General features: G+C 42.0%; 1 protein-coding gene across 2 annotated transcripts in view; it reads right to left on the bottom strand.

The window, feature by feature from the left end:
* LOC117428210 (mediator of RNA polymerase II transcription subunit 13-like) overlaps positions 1 to 26116 on the bottom strand; it is a 127127-nt gene that overhangs the window by 18924 nt on the left and 82087 nt on the right. Inside the window, exons 5-18 of one of the 2 annotated variants that reach the window (XM_034047017.3) lie at positions 17788 to 17933; positions 17423 to 17617; positions 16688 to 16840; positions 12386 to 12539; positions 11600 to 11692; positions 10040 to 10687; positions 9607 to 9802; positions 8949 to 9024; positions 7935 to 8065; positions 6480 to 6579; positions 5197 to 5414; positions 3938 to 4143; positions 839 to 1791; positions 86 to 265 (exon numbers count right to left, since the gene is read on the bottom strand). In XM_034047017.3, the coding sequence (XP_033902908.3) occupies positions 86 to 265; positions 839 to 1791; positions 3938 to 4143; positions 5197 to 5414; positions 6480 to 6579; positions 7935 to 8065; positions 8949 to 9024; positions 9607 to 9802; positions 10040 to 10687; positions 11600 to 11692; positions 12386 to 12539; positions 16688 to 16840; positions 17423 to 17617; positions 17788 to 17933 (3449 nt within the window). The remainder of the gene's footprint in view (positions 1 to 85; positions 266 to 838; positions 1792 to 3937; positions 4144 to 5196; positions 5415 to 6479; positions 6580 to 7934; positions 8066 to 8948; positions 9025 to 9606; positions 9803 to 10039; positions 10688 to 11599; positions 11693 to 12385; positions 12540 to 16687; positions 16841 to 17422; positions 17618 to 17787; positions 17934 to 26116) is intronic. The other variant, XM_034047018.3, reaches the window with a different exon arrangement.

Below are 26116 nucleotides of genomic sequence, written 5' to 3'. Positions count from 1 at the left end.
TTAAACAGCAGATGTAGGCTGTCAGTCAGGCCAGAGAGAGACTTTGCGAGCTCTTGCCAGCAGCCACTGCACAACTTCCCCTCACCGTAGGAGCCGCGGCCGGCCATCTTGTGGAACTGCTGCCAGGTGAGCGGGCCCTGCACGTGCTGGATGTTCTCCCAGGTCCGGCCGGTCCTTTTCTTCTGGATGGCGTCCTGCAGGAAGGGCTGCAGGGACAACAGCATGCGCACCACGTCCTGCGAAGACAGCACGCTGACATCCAGCACTGCAGGGTCAGATAGACAAGACAGACAGACAGACAGACAGGCAGGCAGGTTATTACTGTGCCAGCTCAGGAATCTTCACACAGGCTAGGTATACTGAGGCATGCAGATCATCAATTCATACACTCAATTATTAGACGGCGGCATGTATTGCAACGGTCTACCAAATTTGCACAGTAATTGTGCAGTTTTCCCATGCTTTTCCCAAGCATTTACCATGTCTTTATTATATTTACCTATGCTTTACCATGCTTTAACTATGCTTTGTTACACCTTGCTATGCTTTTACACTGGGAAACTTTGCTAAGGGTATTCTCAAGAATACGTTCGTTAACAGAACTGTGATACTTTAGACCTGTAGCATAGTACTTCTGAAAAAAACTGTTACATTTTCTACATAATACAACAAATGTTAAACAGTTTATTTATTTATACACCTGTCTGGTACTGCAAAAAACAACCAAACTGCTTAGTTACTGTCCATGTTTATAAATACTTTTGAAATAACTATTTATAAAGTAAAGGGTTTAGACCAGCTAAAGTCCATGTGCTGTCTGTGCATTCAGAGTTCTTACCGCTGTTATGTGGCCAGTCATGCAAAGCGCTGCTCCTCACAAGGGCCTGGTCCACTTTGCCCCCAGCCGGGTTATCCACATACTGCTGCCCCTGCTCCAGCGCATTAAAACACTCCACACAAGAGTCACTCCCGTCCGCCCACAGCTTCTCAGCAGCCCAGCTCTGCGAGAGAGCCCCCTGGCGGCCGGGGCAGGAGCAGGTGGCGGGGAGGTCCAGGGAGCTGAGGGAGGAGAGGGGCTGGGAGCACTGCTCCTGCAGCAGCACCAGCAGAGCAGCCGGGGGGTCTTGAGGGCGCTTGCTGGCGGGGTCTCCGAGTGGGGAGGTCCTGTGGCACAGTGCCAGTCTCCGCTCAGCCGCCTGGCCCATCTCCGAGCCCCGGCCGAAGATATCCAGCTCGTCTTCCAGGAAGAGGCCCGCGGCGTGAGCGAGGCGGCGGTTGACGATGGCACTGAAGCCGCACATGCAGCGGTACTGGTCTTCCCGTGTGGAGTCAGGGATGTACAGCCCCACGTCGGCCCCCTTCACGTTCATGTTACAGGCGCAGATGCAGCAGCTGTCGAAGTTTCGGTCCTTGAAGATGTTGAGCACAGAGTCGGACAGGATGAGCACCACGTACAGGCTGTGTGCCTCAGGCAGAGGGGCCAGCGCCGAGGGCTCTACAGAGCTGAGCGGTCGGCTAGTGGAGGGAGTAGAAGCTGGGGAGCACAGATCCGTCCCGTCGTACTTGACTGACCCCTGCCCGCTGGCGGCCCCCCCTCCCCTGGGCGTGCGGGGGGTGCGGGGAGTGCGAGGGGTGGGCACAGAGAAGCGAGAGGTGGCTGGGGAGGGGGAGGGCTGGACGGCAGTGTTGCTGGCAGAGGCTGCACTGTTAACTGCTGCTGGTGTGCTGGTCTGGGGCGTGTTCATCTGAATGTAGTCCTGCTCCATCAGGCTTCCCACGCTAGGCACATTGCTGCAGGGTGAGAAAGAGAGGGGTCACACCTCAATCATTCAGGAGAAGGCTGACGCTTCTTCCAGTAATTAGATACCAGGAGCAGCTGTGTCGTTTTTTTATTGTTTTTTTTATTCTTATATTATTGGGTTTTTTTGTACTCTAATCATTTGTACGATTCAATAGGAAATGTATTACGATTAAGGCTGTATTTTTTCACGGTTATCAGATTTTACGATTTACATGAAATGTACCCATATGTAATTCCCCGTAAAAATGACCATTTCTGAAATAGTGTAAAAATGAATACAACAAACGTTTGCCTTATAGACACACAACCTTTTATACTGCATTTAGGAATCTGGCAGCCGGTTTAGTTTACTTAATTGAGCACACTGCATAGAGCTATCGGAAATATTTCTGCTAGTGCACTCTGTCCAATATAAGAAGGGGACATTTCACCTGTCTGTTGTTATTTTTACATTTATTTATGTGTTTATTTTGTTTGATAATTCACTAATGTTAAAAATAGAATTTCTTTAAACAGTGGGCTTAAAATAAAGAAATATTTACTCCCTGACTGATTATTTTTGAGTTCCCCTCAAAGAACCATCATACTTTCTTTTTATTCGACTTGTAATTTACCATTTACTTGTGATGATCGATTTAATGAAGTGCTTTATTTTTGTTTTACAGATTTAACATTGCTGTGGGGGGGGGGGGGGGGCTCTGAATTCAAAGCTTATCGAAGCTACACTGCTACAGTCTGGCTACTGAACTATGAAAAATAAATGTACTATAAAAAAGGCACCTGAAAAACAATGTTCTACATGAACGGTTGCTGCTGCTTTTTATGATGTCATGATTTCCTGAGTTGTTGGCCACACATGTTTAATGAGTCAGCACAGGAAATCTGTATATCCTGAATTAAACACTACAATGAAAAGGGATCACCCCCAGCTAGCTTTTACTGTCATGTTTTAATACATTATATTTTATAGGAAAATTATAATTGGTTTAATTCTGCTATCAGAATTAACCTGCAGTAATCCTAAACAGGCCCTTGCAATTTGAACCCGATTGTCCTTTCGTGATGAAATGCAACAGCAGCGGCGAAAAGGCAGTCGCTCGTCTTTGTGTACAAATCCCTTTTGAGATGATCCTGTGAAGCAGTGTGGGGATTAGCGCAGCGGCGGGGAGGAAAGCACAGTCACATTCCCAGCTTTCTGTTGACACGGATTAAAGGGTCTTCTAAAAAACAAATCCCTTCCCATCAAAAGAGATACAGGGTTTTATCAGACAACTGTAGTTTTTAATCCCAAAATATTCCCATATGCAGGCGTGTTGCAGTAATCACACCCTGTACCTGCCATCAAAATCAGAGCTTAGCACGCCCTCTGCTGGCAACTATATCAAACTGCACCAAACAGATTCTACAAGTCAGTAGTATTCTGAGGATTGGCCAGTCCAGTGCAGGACTTCTTGTTGAAATGAAAGTGTTCCAGAACCCCCTGCAGTGTTTATAAGAAACACACGACTTTCCCTTTGCTGTGACCCACGTTGTTCATATCGCAGCAACATCATTTTCAACGATAGTTATGAGATTTGCATTCACCCATTGTAGATAAACTAGGGATTTTTTTTTTTCTTCTTTGTAAACATCGTAGTGTATCCAATTCATGCTCACATCACACAGAAAACCAGCATTGTTTTAAGAGGGAGTGTGAACTGGACTTTTCCTGTGGCAAACACTCCTAAGTAAATAATGAAAAATGTCAAGAGTCGTCAATATGTTTAAAACTATAACGCTGCAATAGAGACAGCACGGGACACAGCGAAGACAATGCAACGTGTTTCCTGTAAACACTGCAGGGGGTTCTGGAACACTACTACTGTAAGTATATAGTTAACACTGGTGTCTATTTTAATTTGTGTGATAAAGTCTTTAAAATCTTAAAAGGAGTTGACATAGTTAACCCGATTGAAGAAACTGGTTGAGATTCTCTGTTGGGACTCTCTCCAGTGACCAGAATTGAACACAGTATTCCAAGTCCCACCACTGCACTGTACAATACCGTCATAACCTCCTTTGATTTGTGTTCTACACACGCACAGTAATACAGTTTGGCAGCAGGCATGCAGACAGAAGAACAGAGTTCATGCTCACACATATCCGTCTCGACTGAAGGGGGCGTGTGGAGTCAGGGGCAGCTGTTCGATCTTGGGGGGCACGGACCAGGGCGGCCGGTAGCAGCAGGACTCTGGGATCTTGAGGGGGGGGAGGCACTGGCTGGGGAGGGTCCGCAGGGGGGCGAACATGGACGAACCAATGAGGGGCTGCACTTGGGGCGGCCGGAACACAAAGGAAAAGTCCTGCGGCCAAGGAGAGATTTCAAACAGGCAGTTTAAAGATTAACTCCTTAAATTACATAATATACATCTTAACCTTCAAAATAAACTAGCGTATCAGCAGTGACAAAAGATCCAATGCAATATAAATATATATATATATAAAAAGAACAGAGAAAGAACAAAGGTCTAGGGAATTTTGGCCAAAAATGAAATATTTACTATGGAAGCTGTTTGAACTACCATAGGATGTATTTGCAGAAATTAACCACTGTATCCTATGTAGGCCAGGTTTTGCTCATTTTAAGTACATTTTTCCTACATCAAATTGTTAATGTGAGCAACATCTTTAAACAACTTCAGTCTGCAGTATATTGTTTAGCATGATATGTTATAAATATTACAAGATGGTATTGTTTAATCATGGCACACACATTAAAAATGATACAAACCAGGGAAAAAGAGCAGCATTGTACAAGTGGAACTGCATAGGATTCGATACACGTGGAAAATAAGAATGTGGCAACAGTTTTGCCAGTACGCCCTATGGTAGTTCCATTAAAGGTGAAATAACTTCCATAGTAAAAATGGCACTAGTAGACATCCTTTCTACCTTTTCCAGAGGTTCTTTTTTAAAATGGCAAGCATGAAAAAAAAATATTGTGGTGGATTTCTCACTGGCCTTTTGTAATTTCAAATGCCCATCGTACAGACCAGTGATTATCAACCTGGGGTCCAAGCCCCCCCCGGTCCACAACACAAGAAAACGTTACTCTCAGGTCTGGAAATGAATGTGGCATACGCATTTCACACTGCTGAAGAAACTGAGCACAAAATAAGAACCCCCTTTTTAGAGTTCCAGAACTTTTAAAACAAAGATTTACTAAAAACCAACCAGTTTAGAAAAAAAAAAAAAACAACAACTATACAGATGTATTCATTTAGACAAATCTGTGCGTCACATAGATCCTTCAAAAGTTATAACTGCAAGGAGAAATCACATAGCAGTCTTTGCGAGGCCAACATCACACTTCAGATCAGCGGAACTCTGTGGTACTGTGGACCTGTTTCACTCACCTTGATCTCCTCCGGCTTGGGGCTGGCCATGCCTTCCTCCACCTCCATCCTGAAGGCAGAGAGGGGGGCGCTGGCGAGCGTGTTCAAAGGGGTCTCCATGCTGGCCAGATTGGCAGGCTCCGAGCCCAGCGCGTCCCGGTACGTCATGACAGGAGAAAAGGCAGGGTGCTGCTCCAGAGAGGGGGGCGTGGGGAACATGCGCTGCAGATCTGCCACTGCTGGGGTGGGGGGGGGGGAGGGGGGCGGGGGGGGACAACAGCCATCAGAGCTTTCCAACACACTCAGCAAAGCATTTATTTAGTTTAAAAGGGACTGTAGTGAACAAAATGATTGCAGAAATCTGTTTTGCTCTTCCATTAGCTAAATGTGCAGTTTTGAATGAAATCATGTATTTTATATTTCAAAACATTATATATGGTGTTAATTTCGTTAAAGAACATCCTCAATTTCTATAGCTTATTTTCAGGATATCTCACTTTCTATGTCATTTCACCCCCAGCAGTTTCTTCCGAGTCATGTTACTGGCTGAAAGCATGTCAGTCAATAGGGGAAGCAGCTGGTTGGTTAATGACAGGGAAGAAGCCACTGAAGGGGTGGAGAAAACGTTACTCTCCAGGTGAAATGATCAAGCAAGTGTAGCGCTAAATGAAAGCATGGCTTGCAAACAGACATTTCAGAGATGTTTTAAAATAAAAATACACGTTTGCTATACCATGTGTTTCATTCAAAACTCCACATTTGAGACCTATATAATAGGTAAGATGTATGGAACTATTCTGTTAACTTAAATCACTTTTCATGTAGCTCACAAAGTACATAAAAAAACATGACAACATAACTCTAATGTATTCGTGTACACCCAAGTGGGTATAATAATAAAGGGGATCAGAACCTTATTAAGCAAAACTGTAACTTATTATGTAAAAAAACAATGGTTACAACCACAACTTTCGATTTTGTCAGGCTGCAGCTCAAAATATTATTTGACGATGCAGCTGCTGATCCCAGTCATTCCTACCCAGACACCTTCATTTGCAAGATGCTATGAAAAGCACGTTCATGCGACATTTAAGGTTGAAGCCCTTTCTGATGTCCCGTGTTACGCAATAACCATAGTCCTTACTACAAGTAACTATGTTCTTTTTTTTCACATAAAATGTAATCAGTTGCCACACTTTGTTACCTGTCTGAAAAAGGAACCACTACAGTTACAAAAATGCAATCAGATTACAGTAATCCATTACTCCCCAACACAGGACAGTGCAAAGCTTAGTAGCCCTTACTTGGATGATATGGCACTGCAGTTCTACCGTCTTTCCCCAGGGGGCGATCTTCAGATCCCAAGACGGCAGCCTTCAAGGACCGGCGTGTTGGGGAGGTGGTCTGTAAACAAGGAAAGGCCAAAATATAGAAGGGAGTTCAAAAAGCTAATAAACTCATTCATTGTAGAGGTGAATCTGGAAAATTCTATTTAAAACTGTCTTGCACAAATGAAGCAACTGCAATGGCCAGATGTAAAATTAGATTTCTCAGATGAAAACTATAATTTCAAACTTTTTAAAATTTGAGGGGAAACTATGGAAAGCTGACAGTTGAACTAATGCTGCCTTTTTTTTTTCTTTTTTTTAATTTAGTGGTCGCCAGTTATTATAATTTTTTTTGTATTGTTTTCTCCTCAATTTAGTAATGTCCAATTTTTTTTTTTTAGGCTCAGCCCACCGCTACCACCCTGCACTGACTCGGGAGCAGCGAAGACGAGCATACGCTGTTCTCCGACGCGTGTGCCGTCAGCCGACCCCTTTTTTACACACTGCAGACTCACCATGCAGCCACCCAGAGCTACAGCGTCGGAGGACAACGCAGCCCTGGGCAGCTTACAGGCAAGCCCGCAGGCGCCCGGCCAGACTACAGGGGTTGCTGGTGCGCGGTGAGCCGAGGACACCCTGGCCGACCTAGCCCTCCCTCCCCCCGGGCGGCACTCGGCCAATTGAGCTCCGCCCCCTGGAAGCTCCCATCCTCGGTCGGCAAATGAATAGCCTGGACTCGAACTTGCGACATCCAGACTATAGGGTGCATCCTGCACTCCACGTGGAGCGCCTTTACTGGATGCGCCACTCGGGAGCCCCGAACTAATGCCTTCTTTAGTGTACACGTATTTTTTATTTCTTTGTATTTGGATGTGCATATGTTTTGTAGTGCTGGGGCAAGTACTCAAATCTATGAACAAACGCTGCTTGAAATGCATTCGGCAAAAATGACCATATTCGTGTTTGTTCAAATGACAGAATGTATAGATGCCTGGATCACGCAAAGGAAACCAATGCATGGGGTTTGAAATCAATAACACACATGTTTCTCTCCTGCCTCTAATGGGTATTTTGATAGGGTGCCACCAGGTTTAGTTTTTCTTTTTTTACTGTAACATGGTATGAATCATACGTCTGAGAATGACAAACTAAAGAATATTCGTTAACATTTTTGAATTCTAATATGAAAAAACTATGTTCGCCCGAACGCAATTTTGTTTTGCAATTTTCACTGGGAAAGAGGTAGCGGAAACATTTTAATAGACAACCATTTCCAATTGAAATAACTCAATTTTAGATTTGAAAACAGTTGCATTCCCATGGCACTGCATTTCAATGGTTCCTAGTGCAGTGGGAGATGCACAGTCTTGTCTGGGTGCGTTGGACATCCTATATCTGTGTGGTAGGACACACCCAGAGCCTGTCACTCACCCCCAGCTCGTCCGAGTCCGAGTTGTCGAATATGTTCTCCAGGTCAGAGATGAGGACCACGAGGTCGGTCTCCCTGGTCAGGCTGGGGTTCAGGATGGCTTTGGCTGCAGCGCTGTCCTCCTGAGGCTCCTCTGCGGGACCAACAAGTTTGTCAGAAACATACAAATCACCCACACAAAGCACTGTAAATGTGGCCTATGAAAGTCATCAATTAAAATAAGACAATCACTAATTTGCTTATTTTGTCAATTTTCCAAGATTTTCAGTTCCAGTGGTTTGATTTCATATGCACAACAAATCCAAACTACAGAAGCAATGGGGTGTTCTAATACATGTGCACACTACTTTATGCATACAGCTTGTTAGTATCGGTGTTTGGAGGAGAAATTCATTTGGCGGGTGATTCAATGTATTAGTTGTTTCAGACCAGCTGAAACACAGCCTGACTTGAGTGTAGCAGGGGACATCTAAGAGGGTAATCAGACCAGCTGGGTGTCGATCACGTGTAACACCTGTGTACATAAGGGTTCAATTTGAAAGATGACAGATACTTTCTCCATACAGATCACTGTATTTCAGGTTGTATCACATGAAGTGGTGGAATCGGTTTCACAATGTTTCAATGAAGAAACCAGCTCCAAACAAATACTTTACTCCAAATGGTCAGTGATTTTTTTTTTTTTTTTTTTTTTTTTTTACAGTATTTAAAAACATAGCAGTTGTGTCTTCTATACCCTTATAAAAGTTTCCCACAGTAAAAGCAAAGTGTAATAAACATAGTGAAAGTATGGTAAAGCATAGGTAAGCATTGTAAAGCCCAGACAGGTATGGTAAATCATATTACAAAACATAGCAAACATGGTAAACTATGGGAAAATCATGGGAAGAATGCAAAATTACAGTGCAAAAACATGGCGATAAAGTTTTATAAAGGTATTTTAGGCCATTTTAAATACATTTTTGATTGATATAAAACTAGTCATGAATATAAGTGCAAGTAACTGTATGTTTTACCTGACTTAGGAGCAGAACTAAAAATTGACATAGCATCTTTCCCATCGGGCACTGGGGTAGAGTTGCCATCTTCCGCCTGCAGGAATAACAGGAATGAAATATCTATAGGACAAATACCTAGATATCTGTACATGTCATGAACACGATAAAACAAACAAACATCTTAGTCTAACAAACTGGAAACACTGTTAGACTGAGGATGGTCTGTTTAAAGCTTGGTGAGAATATTGAGTTTTTTTCTGATCAAGGTTTATGGAGTACAGTACAATACAGATACTATTGTATAGGGTGCTGTATGATAAAGCTGCTACTCTACAAGAGGTCAGCGAGACTACCTAGTGGGCTTACAAATCATTTTATATCTTACAAAATATTTATAATATATTGTTAAATAAGAATAACTAAACAGTATAGCTAATTTTATAGTGATGTCACTTCCATCTGAAACTGTCTGATACAAGCCATCTGATACAAATCGATACAAAGTCATTTCAAATGGCTGTATCACTATCAGGGTCTACTACACATTACAATACAATTGTGCTCGCATTTAGTGTCAATTCAGTTATCTTTCATGGTGTTTTATGCAGAAACTTATGCAGTTTCTTTTTTAAACTACATGCTATAGTTTGATGTTCTATCTGAGGCGCTGTGATACCTTTGTCTTCCTGCAGGGGTCTCTCTCCTGGCTCTGCCCTCTTCCTCTCTTGCTGGCAGTGAAGCTGTACTCGATCTCTCCATCCACAAAGGTGTAGGGGTCACAGGGGTCCCCCAGCCCCTCAGCCCCCGCCTGCACCTGCTCACGGACACGCTCCTCACACATCTTGAAACGCTTGTGGGGCTGAGCGAAAAGCCTGGGGGACAGGGGGTCATAGTCTTGTCACAATCACATTTATCACTTCCTTAAATATGTGTGTTGTTTTACAAGAATTTCCTGGGCACCCCCTGGGCAACTGTTCCAGCTCCTTGATAAATGTAAAAATGTACCTCTTATATTTGTAAAGAAAGACAGGAATAACAGTAAATTACAGGTTTTTTTAAAATCTAAATATAAACCCAATCATATTTAGATAAGGTATTTGACCTCTCACCTTTTCAGGGCGGCCCCCTCAGTCACAGCCTCCATTTTGAACTCTCCGCAGTCGGGAAGCAGTTCAGGGGTTCTGAACTCGGAGTCCTCTGCGTTAGGGGTCTTGTAGCCTCTCCACCAGCCTCCCCCCTCCTCGCCGGAGCATAGCGGGGGTGCATACAAAGCCGTCTCACTCAGATCGGGCAGCTTGCGGCCTGGCAGCAGCTCCTGGTACATGGGCAGCCCCACACCAGGCTCCCGCCCATCTGAGTCCTGCCCCCGAGGGTGCGGGCTGAGGGTGGGGGGCAGGGGGGAGGCCGGGGAGTGCGGGGGGGAATCAAGGGCTTTACTGGGAGGGGGGAGCTGCTTGGAGTACTTGCGGTCAGAGAGAACCTCAGTAGGGGGGTCCATGGGTCCCAGCTTGGGTCCAGCTCTAGGGTCCTGATCCAGGCAGAGCTCTTCACAGAAGAGGGGGCGATGGTGGAAGGGGATCAGTGCCTGTCTCTTGGGCTGTTTGTCTATCTTCTCAGGTTTGTCGGCTGCCTTGTGCTTGGGGGGCGCAGGAGGGGGGAGAGAGGGGACAGCGGGAGGGGTGGGGTTGGAGCCTGGCTGAGGGTTCAAGGGGGTGCGGCCTACTGCAGTGGCTTGACGCTGCTTCTGTAGTTTGTGTCTGAAAATGTATAAGAAGATTTAGTCAGCCAGCTACTTCGGAGTAGGGGTAGGGTGGGGGGGGTCTAAGTTGTGTTTTACTTAAATTCTATCCCCTACACCAACCCCACCCTTCCTGATCCAACCCCACCCCTTCCCAATCCCAGTGATTCAGCATTAACAACATGACTAGGTAGCCCATTTCTCATAGATTTTCTTATAAATCACTACTGGCTCCTTCCCTTCCTTTCTCTCTCAAGCCGGAGAAGGCAAAAATAAAAATATACAAATATATAACTTTATAATATACTTTTGTTATTTAAACATATACAATGCAAATTCTGCATAATGTCATCGGTGTAGTTTACCTTTGGGACTGTCTCTGAGCAAGACTATGCATAAAAATGACCACTGCAGGTGCACTTGGGGGTGTGAACCAATAATTTGAATCTTCTGAAAGATTTACCAGAGCAACATACTGTACTGTGTTTAAAGGAATGCTAATGAAGGTTTAGATTTTTTTTTTATTTCCTGGTATTAGTACTAGCAACATTATGACAGATCCCATAGTTTGAAATGTATGCAATCTTGTGTAGTCTCTTGATGTGTGAGAGTTGTGTGAAGGAGCGTCTCCTACCCTCTGTCCTTAGTCTAGCGCCACTTTATTTTAACTGTGTCCTCTGGTTCTGGTTTCTGTGCTGCACTAAAAGCATTGGTTAGGGGTAACGATGTCAACTCCTTTAATGATTTTAAAGACTTCAGTCATTGTATTCCCTGGTCAGCACTGCTTGGACTGTTCACCCCAGTCATTGTATACCTGGTCAGCCCTGTGCACTGATGCCTAACAGCAGCAGGCTTGGGGTGTTCACCCCAGTCATTGTACACCCTGGTCAGCCTGTGGCTGCACAGCTGTGCCAGTTATGAGCGGGGGTACCTGGAACAGCAGCAGTGCGCTCGCTCCACAGGGTCGGTGAAGCCCCACGCTGGCACTTCCTCCTCGGGGGTTGTGCTGCCAGATAAGGTCCTCCTACAAAGAGAACCAAGATGATTCACAAAGTCCCCGTCACCGGGGTCCACTACGCAAGTATCCATTATTACAGCGACGACTCAGACTGACATAATACAGCAGTTACTAGCTTGAGTCTGGGGGCCACACTGGTATAATATGTTACAAGAGGAGCTAAAGTGCCATTTTACATCACCCCTCTGAAACTGTGGCAACTGGGAGTTAGTAACTGGAAAGTCAGTTTTGAAGAATGCAGAAATAGCAGCTTAATTGTCTGGTTTTCATTTCTCAGAAAGATAAAAGTAAGATTTTGTTGGCTACTTAACCTCTGTATTTTCAGTACTACAGTACTCTTTATCCAAGCTGGCATTGAAAGTTTTTCGATAGATAGAGAGTCCTGTAGGGTAGCTACAGTATTGTTTTGTTTGAAGATTTGTTTGTGCAGTTCGCATGTGCTTACGTTCTGTACTGTTTTCTTTTAACTTTCTTTTTGGATGTGCATGGTGGGGTCAATGCATGGAATTATTTTGCTAGCTACAAACACTTTACGCCTGAAGGACACTAGTTAATAAGCCTGGTAAATAATGATCCAAGCAAAGACAGCAGAATTAAACCCAGAAGATAAGATAAATGATAATGTAGCGGGTGCTCCTTTAAACCAACCCGTTTCCTTTAAGAAGTCTTCTGCTCCCCTGTTGGAGATTCAGGACTTACTTGTGCTGCGTTCTGTTCCGGTAGCACTCCTTCCACACCTGCTGAACAGTCTGGTTGGCCAGTTTTCTCCCCGAATGCTTGGGGCTGGGGGTGGTCATGATGCCCGGCTCCTGTCCTGGCAGGCTGCTGATCGCGGTCTGGATCCCACTGTCACCTGCAAACACACAGAAGAGTCAGCCGCTGCAGTGTTTACAAGAAACCCTTTACTTTACCACACACTGCAGCACAAGAAGCATGCAAGCACTTCATTACGTGGCAAATGCCTAGCCAGGCAATTGTATTGTTATCAGTAATTTGCTAAATAGACAAGGGCGTTCTATGTCTCGTTAAGGGTGAGGGATCAAGTCTTTAAATACGCTCTTTTTTCCCCCGTTTGTTTTTTGGTTCTGCCGGGTTTGTTAGGATGACAAGTCTTTCTAAGCTACCGCTGCACAACCAAACTGAAAATAAAACCAGTTTAAGTGAAATTATCTTCGGTTCGTCTTATTGTTTTCTTGAGTTCAGAGTGTTTGCAGTCCTGTCACACGGCTGGCTGAGTGGTGCCGTCAGATCCAGGAAATGAATAACACACAGGACAGATGGAATGATGATGAAGACGCTTGCTTGCGCTGGTTTATTATAAACAAACAGGTTTTAACAAAACACAGGACACGGCACTTTAGCCAAAATAAGCAGACAAACAAAACGAACAGACACTAACACACAGGGACGAACACTAAACAAACAAGTACCGTGCTGGTCCTCCAGCACGACGTAGAAATGGATTATTATAATTATTTCTCTCCTCACTCTCTCCTGTTCTTTCGCCCTGAACACACAACCGCGAGTGAATGAAATGTGCATCTATATATACTGTTGTGCCGGGATTCAACTACTAATTAATTGTTCACTTGAATCCCAGCACGTGAATTAATTATGTGCAACCTTGTGCTCGCATATTAATTACTTTAAATGCACGTGAAGTGATGTGCAATCCTCGTGCTTAAATACAACTATACATTTTAAATAACTCGTGCTGCACACACCCACTTATATCCCGTGCAGCCATATCTATACACCAACATTAACACACGCAACATACAACATATAAATGCACACAGGGGCGGGGCACATTGCCACAAGTCTGTATTAATATATTCAAGAATTGAGACATAGACCTGTGTTAAGCTGAGTTAGTTTTGAGTTTACATAAATCTTTAGTTAAATGCCATTGTGGACACCTATCAGGGCGGCCCGACTTTGAAATCCCATGGGATTTCAGGACAAAGAAGTCCGTTCTCTTTATTTCCATACTAGGGGTTTGTTTGTCTGGAGTGACCAGTTCCTGAGAGCTGTGGCTGTGGACAGGTTTCAGAATGCTGGGTGAGATCAAAGCACTTTTCATACTCACTCTTGTGCTGGCTTTGTTTACCTGCTGTGTTTGTTTTCTCCATGGGGACGTGGGATTACAAATAGGCATTGTTGCTTGGACAACTGTTTTTTATTATCAGGGTGAAACAAGCACCTCGATACAGAAGGCTCAATTAGGTCTTTATCGGGGTGAACGAGTACCTCGATACAGAAGGCTCAATTAGGTCTTTATCGGGGTGAACAAGCACCTCGATACAGAAGGCTCAATTAGGTCTTTATCGGGGTGAACGAGCACCTCGATACAGAAGGCTCAATTAGGTCTTTATCGGGGTGAACGAGCACCTCGATACAGAAGGCTCAGTTAGGTCTTTATCGGGGTGAACGAGCACCTCGATACAGAAGGCTCAATTAGGTATTTATAGGGGTAAACGAGCACCTCAACACAGAAGGCTCAATTAGGTCTTTATCGAGGTAAATGAGCACTCAAAGGAGGGTTCATTTCCACTTTACAGGTTTGGTGGTTGTGTAAGGTATTTACACTGACATTAACTGTTTGTTATTGAATTCGGATCTCTGTTCAGTTGTGGATTTTCTCTTAACTAAAGATGGGCTCTGCACTTTAACACTGCACTGGATATCATTTTGCATACAGGACTCAAGCCAATTATTAATGTACCTAGATTTTGTATTTTCTGGTTGAATTAAATCCTTCACATATGTGGGGGCTTTTGAAGGAACCTGGTGCTGATATTTATTGTGTATTCCTTCCTGTCTCTCTCTTCTGCATGTTTTGATATATGGTATAATGGCTGCTTTTAAACAAGGTGGGGAAGTTATGGGGTGTTCATGTGTATGTGTAAATGTGGTCAGTTATTAAGGGGGGGGGGGGGGGGGGGTAATTTTTTACGGTCAAGAGGGTAATCACTAAAGTTTTTTTTGTTAAGATTTAAGATTGTTACAACTTTACCTCTGCTGTATCCCATGTTGTCCATATCACTGTATCCCATGTTGTCCATATCGCAGCACTTATAAATAAACTAGGCAATAACTAGAAAGAGATTTTTTCTTCTTGACCTCGCAGTGTATCCAGATCATACTTCCTCCTGCAACAATGCTGGTGCTCTGATTGAAATGAGTGGTGTATTGTGGCAACAGAAAACCAGTATTACTGCACTGTAATCCTTAGAAGAGTTGTTTTATTTCTCCTGGCAAACCCTCCTGAGTAAATGTTGAATAATTAAAAACTGAAGAGTCAGCAATATATTTAAAAGTACAACACTGTGATATGGAAAACACAGGATACAGCAAAGGTAACGTAATGCGTTTCTTTTAAACACTGCAGGGTTTTCCTGTAGCACTCCAAGTCAGTCCCGTTAGATTAGAGTAATAGATTTTCTCTAGTGTATTACAAGATTTTCACCAAGGTCCTGGTGACATTTTAAATTATAGATGACTCAAGTCACGAGAAATTATAATCAAATCACAGCAGCCTAGTTTGTTGCTTTTTTATAATATACTGACTACTTTTGTTAAATTTAATATGTTTTTATATTTAAACACAGTTCTTAAAAAAGCTTATCGTTATAAGAGTTGTCTTTACATGGTAATAATCAAGGTAACAATCTTATAACCTATAATCAAAGGCAGTGCTCTGTATATCGCACATATTGTGACATTAGGGTATTGTTATGTTAGGGGTGTGCCGAAAAAGCTTCCCTTGTAAAAAGCTTCGCTTTTGCTAAAGCTTCCCAGTGGATTGAGCAGTGTCCAAATGACTTGGGGTGCAGGTGCCTGGCTGTTTCTTACACCCCTACTGTTCTTTCCAGTCATGGCTTGGGCAGGGTCTGTACGAATGCAGATACAATGCTGCCAATCACACTGAGCTTCGCCAATTGCCTCTTGAAAGGCTTCAAAAATCTTTTCCCTTGTTGCACAACCAGGCAGTGGAACGTATAGATCCTTGACACTCAGATCTTGCTATCTAAATGACATCTCCTCTTCGATCGTACTTTCCAACATTTGGTCTGGTGTTCTCTTCTCCGGTTTCAGCTACAACAAGCATCTTCAAAAAGCGATCCATTTTGCACAATCACGCGGTCTCAAAATCCTGGCACTAACTTCTCTGACAAAATGTAACTAAGTGATTTCTCGTGCTGACTGACACTCAAAACAGATAATGTAAAATCTTTATTATATTTTCAAATTGGGGATTACAAACTGGGAAGTTATGTTCGTAGTGTTTTTCAAGAGTTGATTAATTTATTTTAATTTAATTTTCAGTTTAATTAATTTATTTTTTAATTAATTAATTATTATTATGCAACTAAGAAACTTTACTGGCATCTACCGTGGAGCAGTTGCAGTTTTAATTGAATTGTAGCTAACAAAATATTTCCATACATTTTCACCACCATGCACGTCCATTCTTTATATAGGTCTCAGTTTCGAAAGAAACACGTGTTTTAGCAATTCTCATTTTAAAACATGATATCTGCTACTATACTGGGTTAAAGAAATCAGTGCTTGCAAGCCATTCTCGCATTTTCTGGGTCACAACTGCTTCCCCTATTGACAGACAGACAGTAACCCCAAAGACACTGCTGGGGTGAAATGACCCAGGAAGTAAAGCAGTAACTGACTTCCTGGCAAGGCAAGCAAACCGAGAACTTAGTGTAGTACCAGATGTCTGTTTTATAATTAACATACATGTTTCCGATAACATGTTTTTTTCAAAACTGCACATTTGAAACCCAAGTACCAGATGAAAGTGCAAAATGTGTAAGATTTATGGAATTATTGTATTAGCTACATTTACTTTAAAATGATAAACATGGTTCTTCAGGAGGGAGAAAATCACAGATAAAAGTTGACAATTAGAAATGTTACTCCTCTCAACCATTCCAATACCCATGCTGATAAGTGAGGGAGTGAGGAAGAGGCGTGGGGGCTCACCTGTGCAGGTCTGCTCCGGGGAGCTGGGGGGGGTCAGGGGGATGCTGCATCCTGTGGGGTCCCTCAGTCCTGCGCTAGTGGAGGGCTGAGCCACAGGCACCTCGCTCTGAGCAATGAGCACAAAGGCAGAGGGGTACACCATCCGCACACCACCTGCATCACAAAACAACCCCAAATAAAATAACTTGAAAACAAAACAGAAAAACATCATCACCTTGTCCCTATTCGCAACGCTGTGATTCATGAGTTATTTACAATTTCAACAATGCAGATTGCAGAAGACCATATAATTAGTTATAAAAGGGTTGGCTTCTTTAAAAACAGTCTTGAACTGTTTCAGTAGTTCTTTATTTAGCAAAACAGACTTTTAAATAACTTATGCCTATAGCTTTTTGAATGAGAAGGTTAAAAGATATATCCTCACAAATGCAGACGAGCCCGCTTTTTTGTATTGTGGTTAAGATGTTTGCTTGCGGAGTCGCTGGTTCATGCCTAGCCTCCACTTTGTTGCATACACTAAACTTACAATTCAAGTTTAATACTCAGGAAAATGAATTGTGAAGAACACAAAGCAGTTTGTTTGAGTGGAATAAAACACTCTCACTTACCCTTTACGTTTGAAGATCCCTCTTATAAAAGGTATAGTCTTCGTAATTTACATTCAGGGCCTATTTTGTAGAAAATGCAAAGGAAACAAATAGAAGCAGAAACTGCCCAGCTGAGTGGTTTACATACCCACAATGACCTCGACCGCCACGTGGCTGCTGTTGTCGTAGCCTGGCTCCCCGTCGGCCCGCTCACTCTCTCTCCTGCGCAGCACCATGGGGTAGAAGTAGCACCACTCCTCCATCAGCTTGCGGGCCGCCGGGTCAGACATCTTGTAGGCCTGGCCAGTAAGGGTCCCGCTCAGCCCATAGGGGCTCAGAATCACTGCAGAGAGAGAGGCAGCAGCAGTCAGAGGAGAAATACCACAGGTCTAGCTTTATTTGGAAGCATGGATGCTATTGGCTGTGTGTTTGTGCTTGTATTAGTACCACGTTCCACTCTCCCAGTAGTAATGAGCCCTGTGATCTGTGTGAGGCTCAGGCCTCAGGACTCACCTTGGCAGGGAGCAGCTCTGCTCTGGGCGATGGTGATGTGCTCTTCATTGATCAGGTACACTGGCTGGTGCTGAGCGATCTCCACACTTGTGCAGACATTGCTTTCACCATGCAGGAAGAATGTGAACGCGCAGGACAGGTGCTCACTGAGGGAAACAAAACAGATTGGTTCTGACTTACTAACACATCACTGTGTAAAACCAGCTTAACTCACTGAATACGGCTAGATGAAGCAAACTGGCTGCTACTTCTTTACGAGATGCACAGTCTATCATGTACAGGGTCTGCTGGCTTTTGGACAGAGCTCCTAAAGATTGTGCTGCCCAGTATTTATGTGCTTGAAGCTAACAAATGAGTTCCATATGTTGGTTTTTTCCCCCACCATGCACATCCATTCAATATATAGGTCTCAAAATGTGCACTTTTTAAAGAAACACGTTTTAGATATTTATTTTAAATCATGGTATCTGGTAGTACAGCAGGTTAAAGAAATCTCTTTGTAAGCCATTCTTTCACTTCCCTGGAGGGTGAAATTGTGAAGATTTATGAACTTATTTTGTTACCTGTATCAAGTCGGTCTGCTTTTAGAAAGAAGATTACAGATCGGGATCTAATTATTTTGTTTAAATGGTATATACTGATTTCACAACGTATGTAGACATTGTATAGTGTGATTAGCCTCTGGTGAGCTAGGCTACACCACTAGACCACACAACCTCCTAGTCCCTCAGCTCTAACTGCTAGGCTACACTACACTACCACTAGACCACTCAACCTCACGGTATCTCAGCTCTAACCGCTGGGTCTCATTGCTTCTGTTCAGTACCACAAGGACACTCTTTACTGGCTCTGAATGAGATTCTGATTTGCAGTCTACACGATTCCACATACGGGAGCGTCTTCATTATTCGTTAATTATTCATATAAGCCCAAATTATAATATTTATGATAGGAAGATGATTGTATGAGCAGCTTTGTGGCCTCTAAAAATGTAGTTTCTAACCATGTGGTATCTGTCATGGTGTAATTCTCTGAATGCCCCACAGAGGGCGCCGAGTGTCCATGCTAAATTCTGTGTTACATTAATAACATTCCCTGATCCACAGTGATGGTCAAACTGCACTTTCTAAACATCAGCCATGTACTACTGTACATCAGGTGCATACCCTTAGAAGAGTGCATCACAGTCATATTGCACTTTTCTCATGCTTTTACAATCTGATAGTTTACCATGGTTTTCATGCTTTATAATAAACTATTCATTGCCATTACCTATTCTTTGCCATGTATATTCTGTTGATGTACATCATGGTCATCAACTGTTTCTACATCATACTGACAGCTCTAATTTTACAGCAGTGGCAATGGGGAATTATGGTACTGACGTGTTTCTTGCAAGAGAGACCTCAAGACAGCAGAAAGAACTGTTTCTGGTAGAAGACTGACAGTAGTCAGTTGGCTAGTGCAATTCACCTCTAACCAGTAAGCCTCAGTTTCTCAAGTGCATACAGGCTGCACCATTCAGCTCAGCTAATAAACCATGTCAGTTTCTATGATTCTCCCCCAGTCTGTCTCCTCCGCCCACTGGAAGGTAGCTCAATAGCAGAGCCTTCAGGGAGCTTGTCTGGCAGGCGGCGCTGTGCAATGCCACCCAGGCTGGGGCTCCTCCAGGCTGTGCTCTTACACCTCCTATCATCCCTGACTGGCAGCTCACTGCATGGAGTGATGTCTTGACTGTCGCAGAAGACTAGGGGTAAGACAAGCTGAATATAGCCGAGGTCAAGATAATCACCACTTTAAGAAAAACATTAACATCTATTTGATAACGTCTGGTGCTCTATTTGTTTTGTAACACCGTGCAATTTTTTTTTTATATATGGTTTATTAATTATTCTAAAATGTCATTTATATTTTAATGGATTGCAACCGCAACAGCACCTCTGTCCATCTGAAACCGCACGCTTCACAATTACTCCACAGTCACGTGACGGGCAAGTAGCTGGCCACCAGTTTCTGGGGTCGATTGTCACTTTTCTAGTTGACTTGTCAAACAGACAACTAATCGGTGCTAGCCCTACAGCAGACAGACAGTTTGTTAGTCTTAAAACCAACAGTCAATCCACAGTCAATGCCTCAAATACCTTAAAAGCACCAGGTACTTCAGGTCCAGATATTCTTTCACAATGTCAATGAATTTTTTTTAAAATTTAGAATTAACTGGAAAGCAAAGGTATCATTTGTACCGTATATTATAGTAAAAGAATCTCCTGGGAGTAAAATAACCCTGATATTCCACGAAGAAAGGGGAGGCTGTACAGTAGAATGGGGGATTTATTTAAGACGTCATTTATGTATTGGTTTCCTTTGCACAATATATTTCTTCATACAATCATTTAGAAATTCTGTTAAATGAACAAATAAAAACATGGTCATTTTTGCCACTGAATATACTTCAAGTCGTGTTTCTTCAGATATTCGAATATATTTGAATATAGTAATGTACTCGATCAGTTATTTTTATTTGGCAGGTGCCTTTACCACAGCGACTTTCAGGTGTTAATCACAACTGTTATCCAAACTCCTATATGTATAGTTATTACTGCTGTTCATTTTGGTGAGATATTAGTCAATGCATCAACTCTTTTGAAAAACAATGCTTCGATAATAAAAAAAAGCAGGACTCGCCCATAAAACGAGACCCTTGTCCTCACACAGACGTACATTACCAGACACGAGGAGCTGTCGAATCAATGGCTTTCAAAAGTTGGCATTCCTATCAACATGATCAATGGCAATGCACACCGGCAGCTGCAATGTGATGGGGCTGCTATTGGTAGAGTGTTTGAGATGGAATGATCAAAACACACACAAATCAGGACGACTGTCTGCACTGTCCATTCTGCTGCCATTGTTAGTAATAGAAAACACAGAACTGAAATGTGACCAGAGTGTGGTACAATCAAAAAGATATTTTCAGGAGCTTGTCCCCATACGCTCATTATATTCTGCGCAGGATATCACGTGGTGATATAAGTGGGAGGGTGGGGGCATTAACAGGAGTGACACAAAGTGAGTTTGACTGTGCCAAACAAATTAAATTGAAATGCACATAAAGACTTGACGTGGAGTCTCTTGGGGGTGTAGAAGCCCATATCACATGGTTGCATCACAGAATGATACAGAACAATGAGAACTCAAGCACACAGCTTTATAGCAGCTCATTGTTTTAATTGCATTGTGTTCACCGTGCATTGCTCTGTGCCAAAAAATATTAGCACTCTGAAGTACTAGTTACACAGGGCTAAAAAACAGGGGGTCCTCAGAGCTGGTCAAAAACAGAGGATGTCCAGTAATCTCCCAGGTGTTGTGACATTTTTAAATTCAATTCTAAATTGTGGCCAGAGCAGGCGCTTTTGCATGTGATCTGTGAGTAATGAACCCGGATGTAAATAATAATAATAATAATAATAATAATAATAATAATAATAATAATATAAGCTTTATTTTTCTGGGTACAATTAACTAAAGTTTGAAATCTAAATTGTCTTTCCTTTGCCCTAAACAAACAAGATTTACAGAAAAAAATGACATTAAAAATAAAAATAAATAAAAATAAAAAATAAATTGGAGTGCAGTGAAGATAATACTGACATGGTCGATTCGCATGGGACTACAACACCACATGACGATTGAGTTTAAAATTTTATAGGAGGTCCCGTTGCCCAGTAACACAAGCGGAGGACCGCTGGAAAAATGATCTGGGGTAAAACGAAATGGACGATTCGCACAGGACAAAATTTCACTTATGTCAGTAAAAATTCTGAAGTCAACTGAAAATCTGGTGATTTTTAGTCCCATGCAAACAGTACTTAAGTCAGCTAGATAAGCCTGTATAGATACAGTAAAACATGCTTGTGAGCAAAAATTACTCTTGGATTTATTGAAACATTAGCATAATATAGAGTGACAGGGTAAGGAGTTCCCTGTCCACTGTTTAGGAAAAAGGCTTATGTTTTATTTATAATTTTGTTGTAAAACCCACAATGGCCACTAGTGGTCAGTAGTTTTGTAAACCTGTATGTTTATGGAGCAGGTAACAAGGTGATTAGCCACAGCTGGGAGTACTTCCATTTTAGTTAGCCATTAGGGGCCCAGCTGTGGCAGGGGTATATAAAGGCAGGCGGTGCACAGCCATCGCTCTCTAGTGTTTGTTTTGTTTGGGGGAAAAGAAATTAGTGCTGTTGCTATGTTACTTTACCTGCTATAGAAACCGCATGTTCTTGAGGAGGAGCGAGCATTCCACAGACCAAGTGTCAAAGACTTGTATTTATTATTTGTATCGAGTGAGTAATCCATTTATTCTGTTATTCTAGAGAGGTAAAGGGAGCAGCCCTCCTCTGTTAGTTTGGGAGTCTTTTGTTTAGTTAGTGCCATTGACAGCAAGGTTTGTTCTATTATTTTGAGCTGGGAGTTTTCCAATACTTTTGTTAAATTTACTTTCACAGTGTGTGCAATAAAACCAGCCATTTCTCAAAATAATCCTGGTGTCCTTCATCTGCCTCGATCATAGCATTGAGGGAGGTATTGCCCTCAGTACACCACTAGGGGCAAACTTCTACACTATGTATACTTTATTTTATATACACAAACATTTGTTGCTGTAAATATGTCCCGACTATTTCTGTATGCTAGTGTAGATATTGTTCTCTTATTAATCCTATATTGCATGTTATTTTGACCCCCACATCTCTGTAGTTGATATTCTAGTTGGTTATTTTTGAATCAGTAGATCATTTAGACAATAAAAAAGAGATCACAACATGCACACACGGATGCAGACACACAGATGATCTGTAGTGCAGTGTAGCCCAGGCTGTAGGTGTTAAAGCAGGAGCCTGGCACAGTGAATTATTCAGAGTTGCACATTTGTGATTTTCCCCAAGATCACAGCCCAGTGTAATGGGCTGGTGCAGAGACCAATTAATGCTTTTATGCAGAAATCAATCAAAGGCTGGGAAGAAGAATCTGCTTCTTACGCGGCGATTCCATTTGTGCTCCTCCGGGGAATCATTGCAGTTAAAGGAACAGCAATCCATTTGAATAATAGAAGCACTGCCCTGCACAAAACAGAGCCGGCTTCACACACACAAAAAAGGTTAAGACTGCAGTTGTCATGGCAAATTACATCCAGTGGCAAATGAAGTCACGTGAGGAATATGATCCAAGAGCAAATTTGATTAGGGCAAGTCACGTGATGGTTTTGTCCAGTTGAATCATGTGCTGTATCGCAGATCTTGTGCTAATTACATATTCATCTTTAAATAATATATTGTGCTATTTATAATGCTGGTCTTAATTTGTATTAATTATACCACATGTTTTTTTTTTTGTTTTTGTTTTTTTTTTAAATCTGTTAAAACATTTTATATTTTAATCTGAATATATATACTGTAATTAAAAAAAAAAGGATTGATATTTTGACACTATTTTATACACTATCATAATTAAATGTCCTAGCAGAGTTGGGATCAATCACCTAATTAGTGAGACAGTTGATTGGACACTGGATATGGAGTGATTGCAGCTGTTGAATTGCAAGCTTGAATAAAAGCAATAAAGAAAATCACAGAAAAAAAAAAACAATATGCCACGTCTGTCAAGAGAGCAGCGCAATCGGCATGTTGGAGGCTGGACTAGGCAATAACATTGTAATTATGTATAAGCGCACATGTATTTACTAAGTAACTACTATGTAAATACACAGTAATTAGAGACACTTAATGGAAAGAGTTACCGCTGTTTGATACTAAACGTTGAGTGGATGAAGTGACAATAGGTTTAGTCATGCAATTCCTACATGCTAGGTGTATTTGTATTTATTTATTGCTCGAAATAACCATCATGTTGAAATTCATCCATTACTATTAAATACGCACTAGTGCTGAAAGAAATTCACTAAATTCAATGACAAACGTTTAGATTAATACTTTTCAATGCCTTAAAAAAAAAAAAGAAAAAATCTGAAAGCATTGAAAAAGACTCACTCTTAGTCGAAACGTCTGTGATTGAATTAAGAATTTGTGTCATTTATAGAAGGGTTCTTTTTTGTATTGCGTTGCACTTGCATATAATCGACATCCAATGAACTAAGTGCTTTAAATATAAAAAAGGAACATTATATTTGGTAAATCTAAAGCAGTTTTATCACCGAAATAGAAAGAGTATTTGTGTTCTTAGTTTGCTTGTGGAGGTTAGCAGATGTGCAGAAAGTTTGATGAAAGTGAAAATGGAACAGGTTTTGGTGTGCCTGTAACATCACCCTCCATGTAAATTAGCCATGAGGTTTTCTGAAGGTAAAATTACTTTTCATTAAGATTAGTTTTAAATGTTACCATTCAGTTTACTGCAATGGCAAATGTGGCAGCCTTAAGCAGGACTGACTGACAGAGCATGCTTGGGGCTAGCTGTGCTTCTATCCGAGTCAGTTTCGCCATTGTCTCCTGTTGGTGCATGTGTGTGAAAGAGAGAGACTGCACCTGTGTGTGCTCCTTTTTGTAGAGACTCCTGAGAGTCTAGATGTATCCCCTGAGCTCCTAAGCAGGGCCAGGTACAGCAGGTCTGTACCTTTACAAAGGGAGCTTGTAATGAATCTCCTGCTAGCGGCTGATGAGTTAATAATACTGCATAAGACCTGTACTTACCTCTCGACAATAGAGCTTTCCCTTTAGTTGAATGGTAAGACGTTAGTCTCTGAACCATATGGTTTGTGGTTTGCATCCAGCCCTTGCCTTTCTATTCAATTCAATGAGTAGAAAGCACCTGAGCATTAATACTTACAACATCCGAAAAAAAAAAAATAAGAACACAACCTCTGAAAAGCCTTGAAAAAACACCACAGAAAAATACATCCTCGAGGTAACACACAAAGACGCTTTTTGTCTTTGTAATTCAGTACATACTTCACTTTTCTATTTATTTTGTTATTGTGTTTATTTAGCTGAGGTAGAGACACAGTGACCTCAAAATGTCGCCTGACAACCAGAGTCCGTTGCCACAGTGACGACTAATGTCTCAATGTCATTTGCTGAACTAACCCCCGGCCAGAACTGGAGGGAACACACACACTGCTGCTCTTTGGGTTTTTTAAATAGCTGCTTGCTTTGCTTTCACTGTTCAAGTCAAACATGTATCTTTTCAATACCTAAACTAAACCCTGTTCTCTGATACAGACTGGAGGAAGTACAGTAATCCATACAGACTGCTGGATAACTCAGACTTCAGAGGGTTTTACAAAGCAACCTGCAACTACATCTTCTAAAGGGGCAGTGCTTGTTATAACCAGACTCTGTTTAGTAGACCCTCAGACTGAGCGATGAGACCATCCCAGCTTAAAGCTAATTTCCCATTTTTAATGATATGCAGAACACATTTTGCTGTGTGCATGTAGATTAGGTATGTAACAATACACTCATGTATATGCAAGTGGCAATAAAATATGTATCACGATACATTCCATTTATAATAATATCAAATGATAATTTAATGATGGGCTATTAAGTTCAAGCTAAAACATTCCCCACTTTTTCTAAATTTGGATGAGGAAAATGTTTTCAAGCGGAAGTAAGCGCCATAAAGTGGACAGCGAAAAAAGTTTGTTTAGTCACAACTGGACGGCTGATTTTCTCTCTTTTATGCCATCGCATTTAAATGGAAAACCGTTGTGCTTATAATGCCAAGCCACTATGGCAGTCTATATAGCTGCCTGTGTGAGGTGTCCCTTTGAAAGCAAGCACAGTAATTTCAAAGAGGCCTATTATGCACCACTGGTACCTGCCTCTCCCTTTAGAAACATGTGTCAATATTTATGAATGCGCTGTGGACATTGGTCTGTAAAGAAAAAAAAAAGCCCACATATCACAAGTATTAAACTGAAGTACGAGAAGGACAGGAACAAGCTGATCAAATTCAAATGCCTGCAAGTCCAGAGGTGCTGTATTAACACCTGTTGTGTAAATACGTTGCTTAAAATAAACACTTGGGGGGGTCATTTTAATACAGGGTTAGTTTTATGCAGCCTGTGCTGCGACTGACTTATGACCAGTTCTAAAAATGCAATTTTCAAAAGGAAAATTTAAAGTCGTAAGCCTGCAACTCTGCATGTAAATGAGTATTTAAATGGCCCTAGTAAGTACAAACACGTCCACTCGCCGAGGGTGGCACTGGAAAAGTTTAAAAGACAAACAATGGCTCAAACAGGTTGCCCTAAAAAAAGAAAAGCAAACTTAACAGAGGAAGAGACGCACATCATTTTGGAAGTAGTAATACAGAA

The sequence above is a fragment of the Acipenser ruthenus genome, chromosome 21 (genome assembly GCF_902713425.1).
Source record: "Acipenser ruthenus chromosome 21, fAciRut3.2 maternal haplotype, whole genome shotgun sequence".
Classification (NCBI taxonomy): domain Eukaryota; kingdom Metazoa; phylum Chordata; class Actinopteri; order Acipenseriformes; family Acipenseridae; genus Acipenser; species Acipenser ruthenus.
The sequence above is the reverse complement of the archived record's forward strand: the minus strand, read 5'-3'. Positions and strand labels throughout refer to the sequence as shown.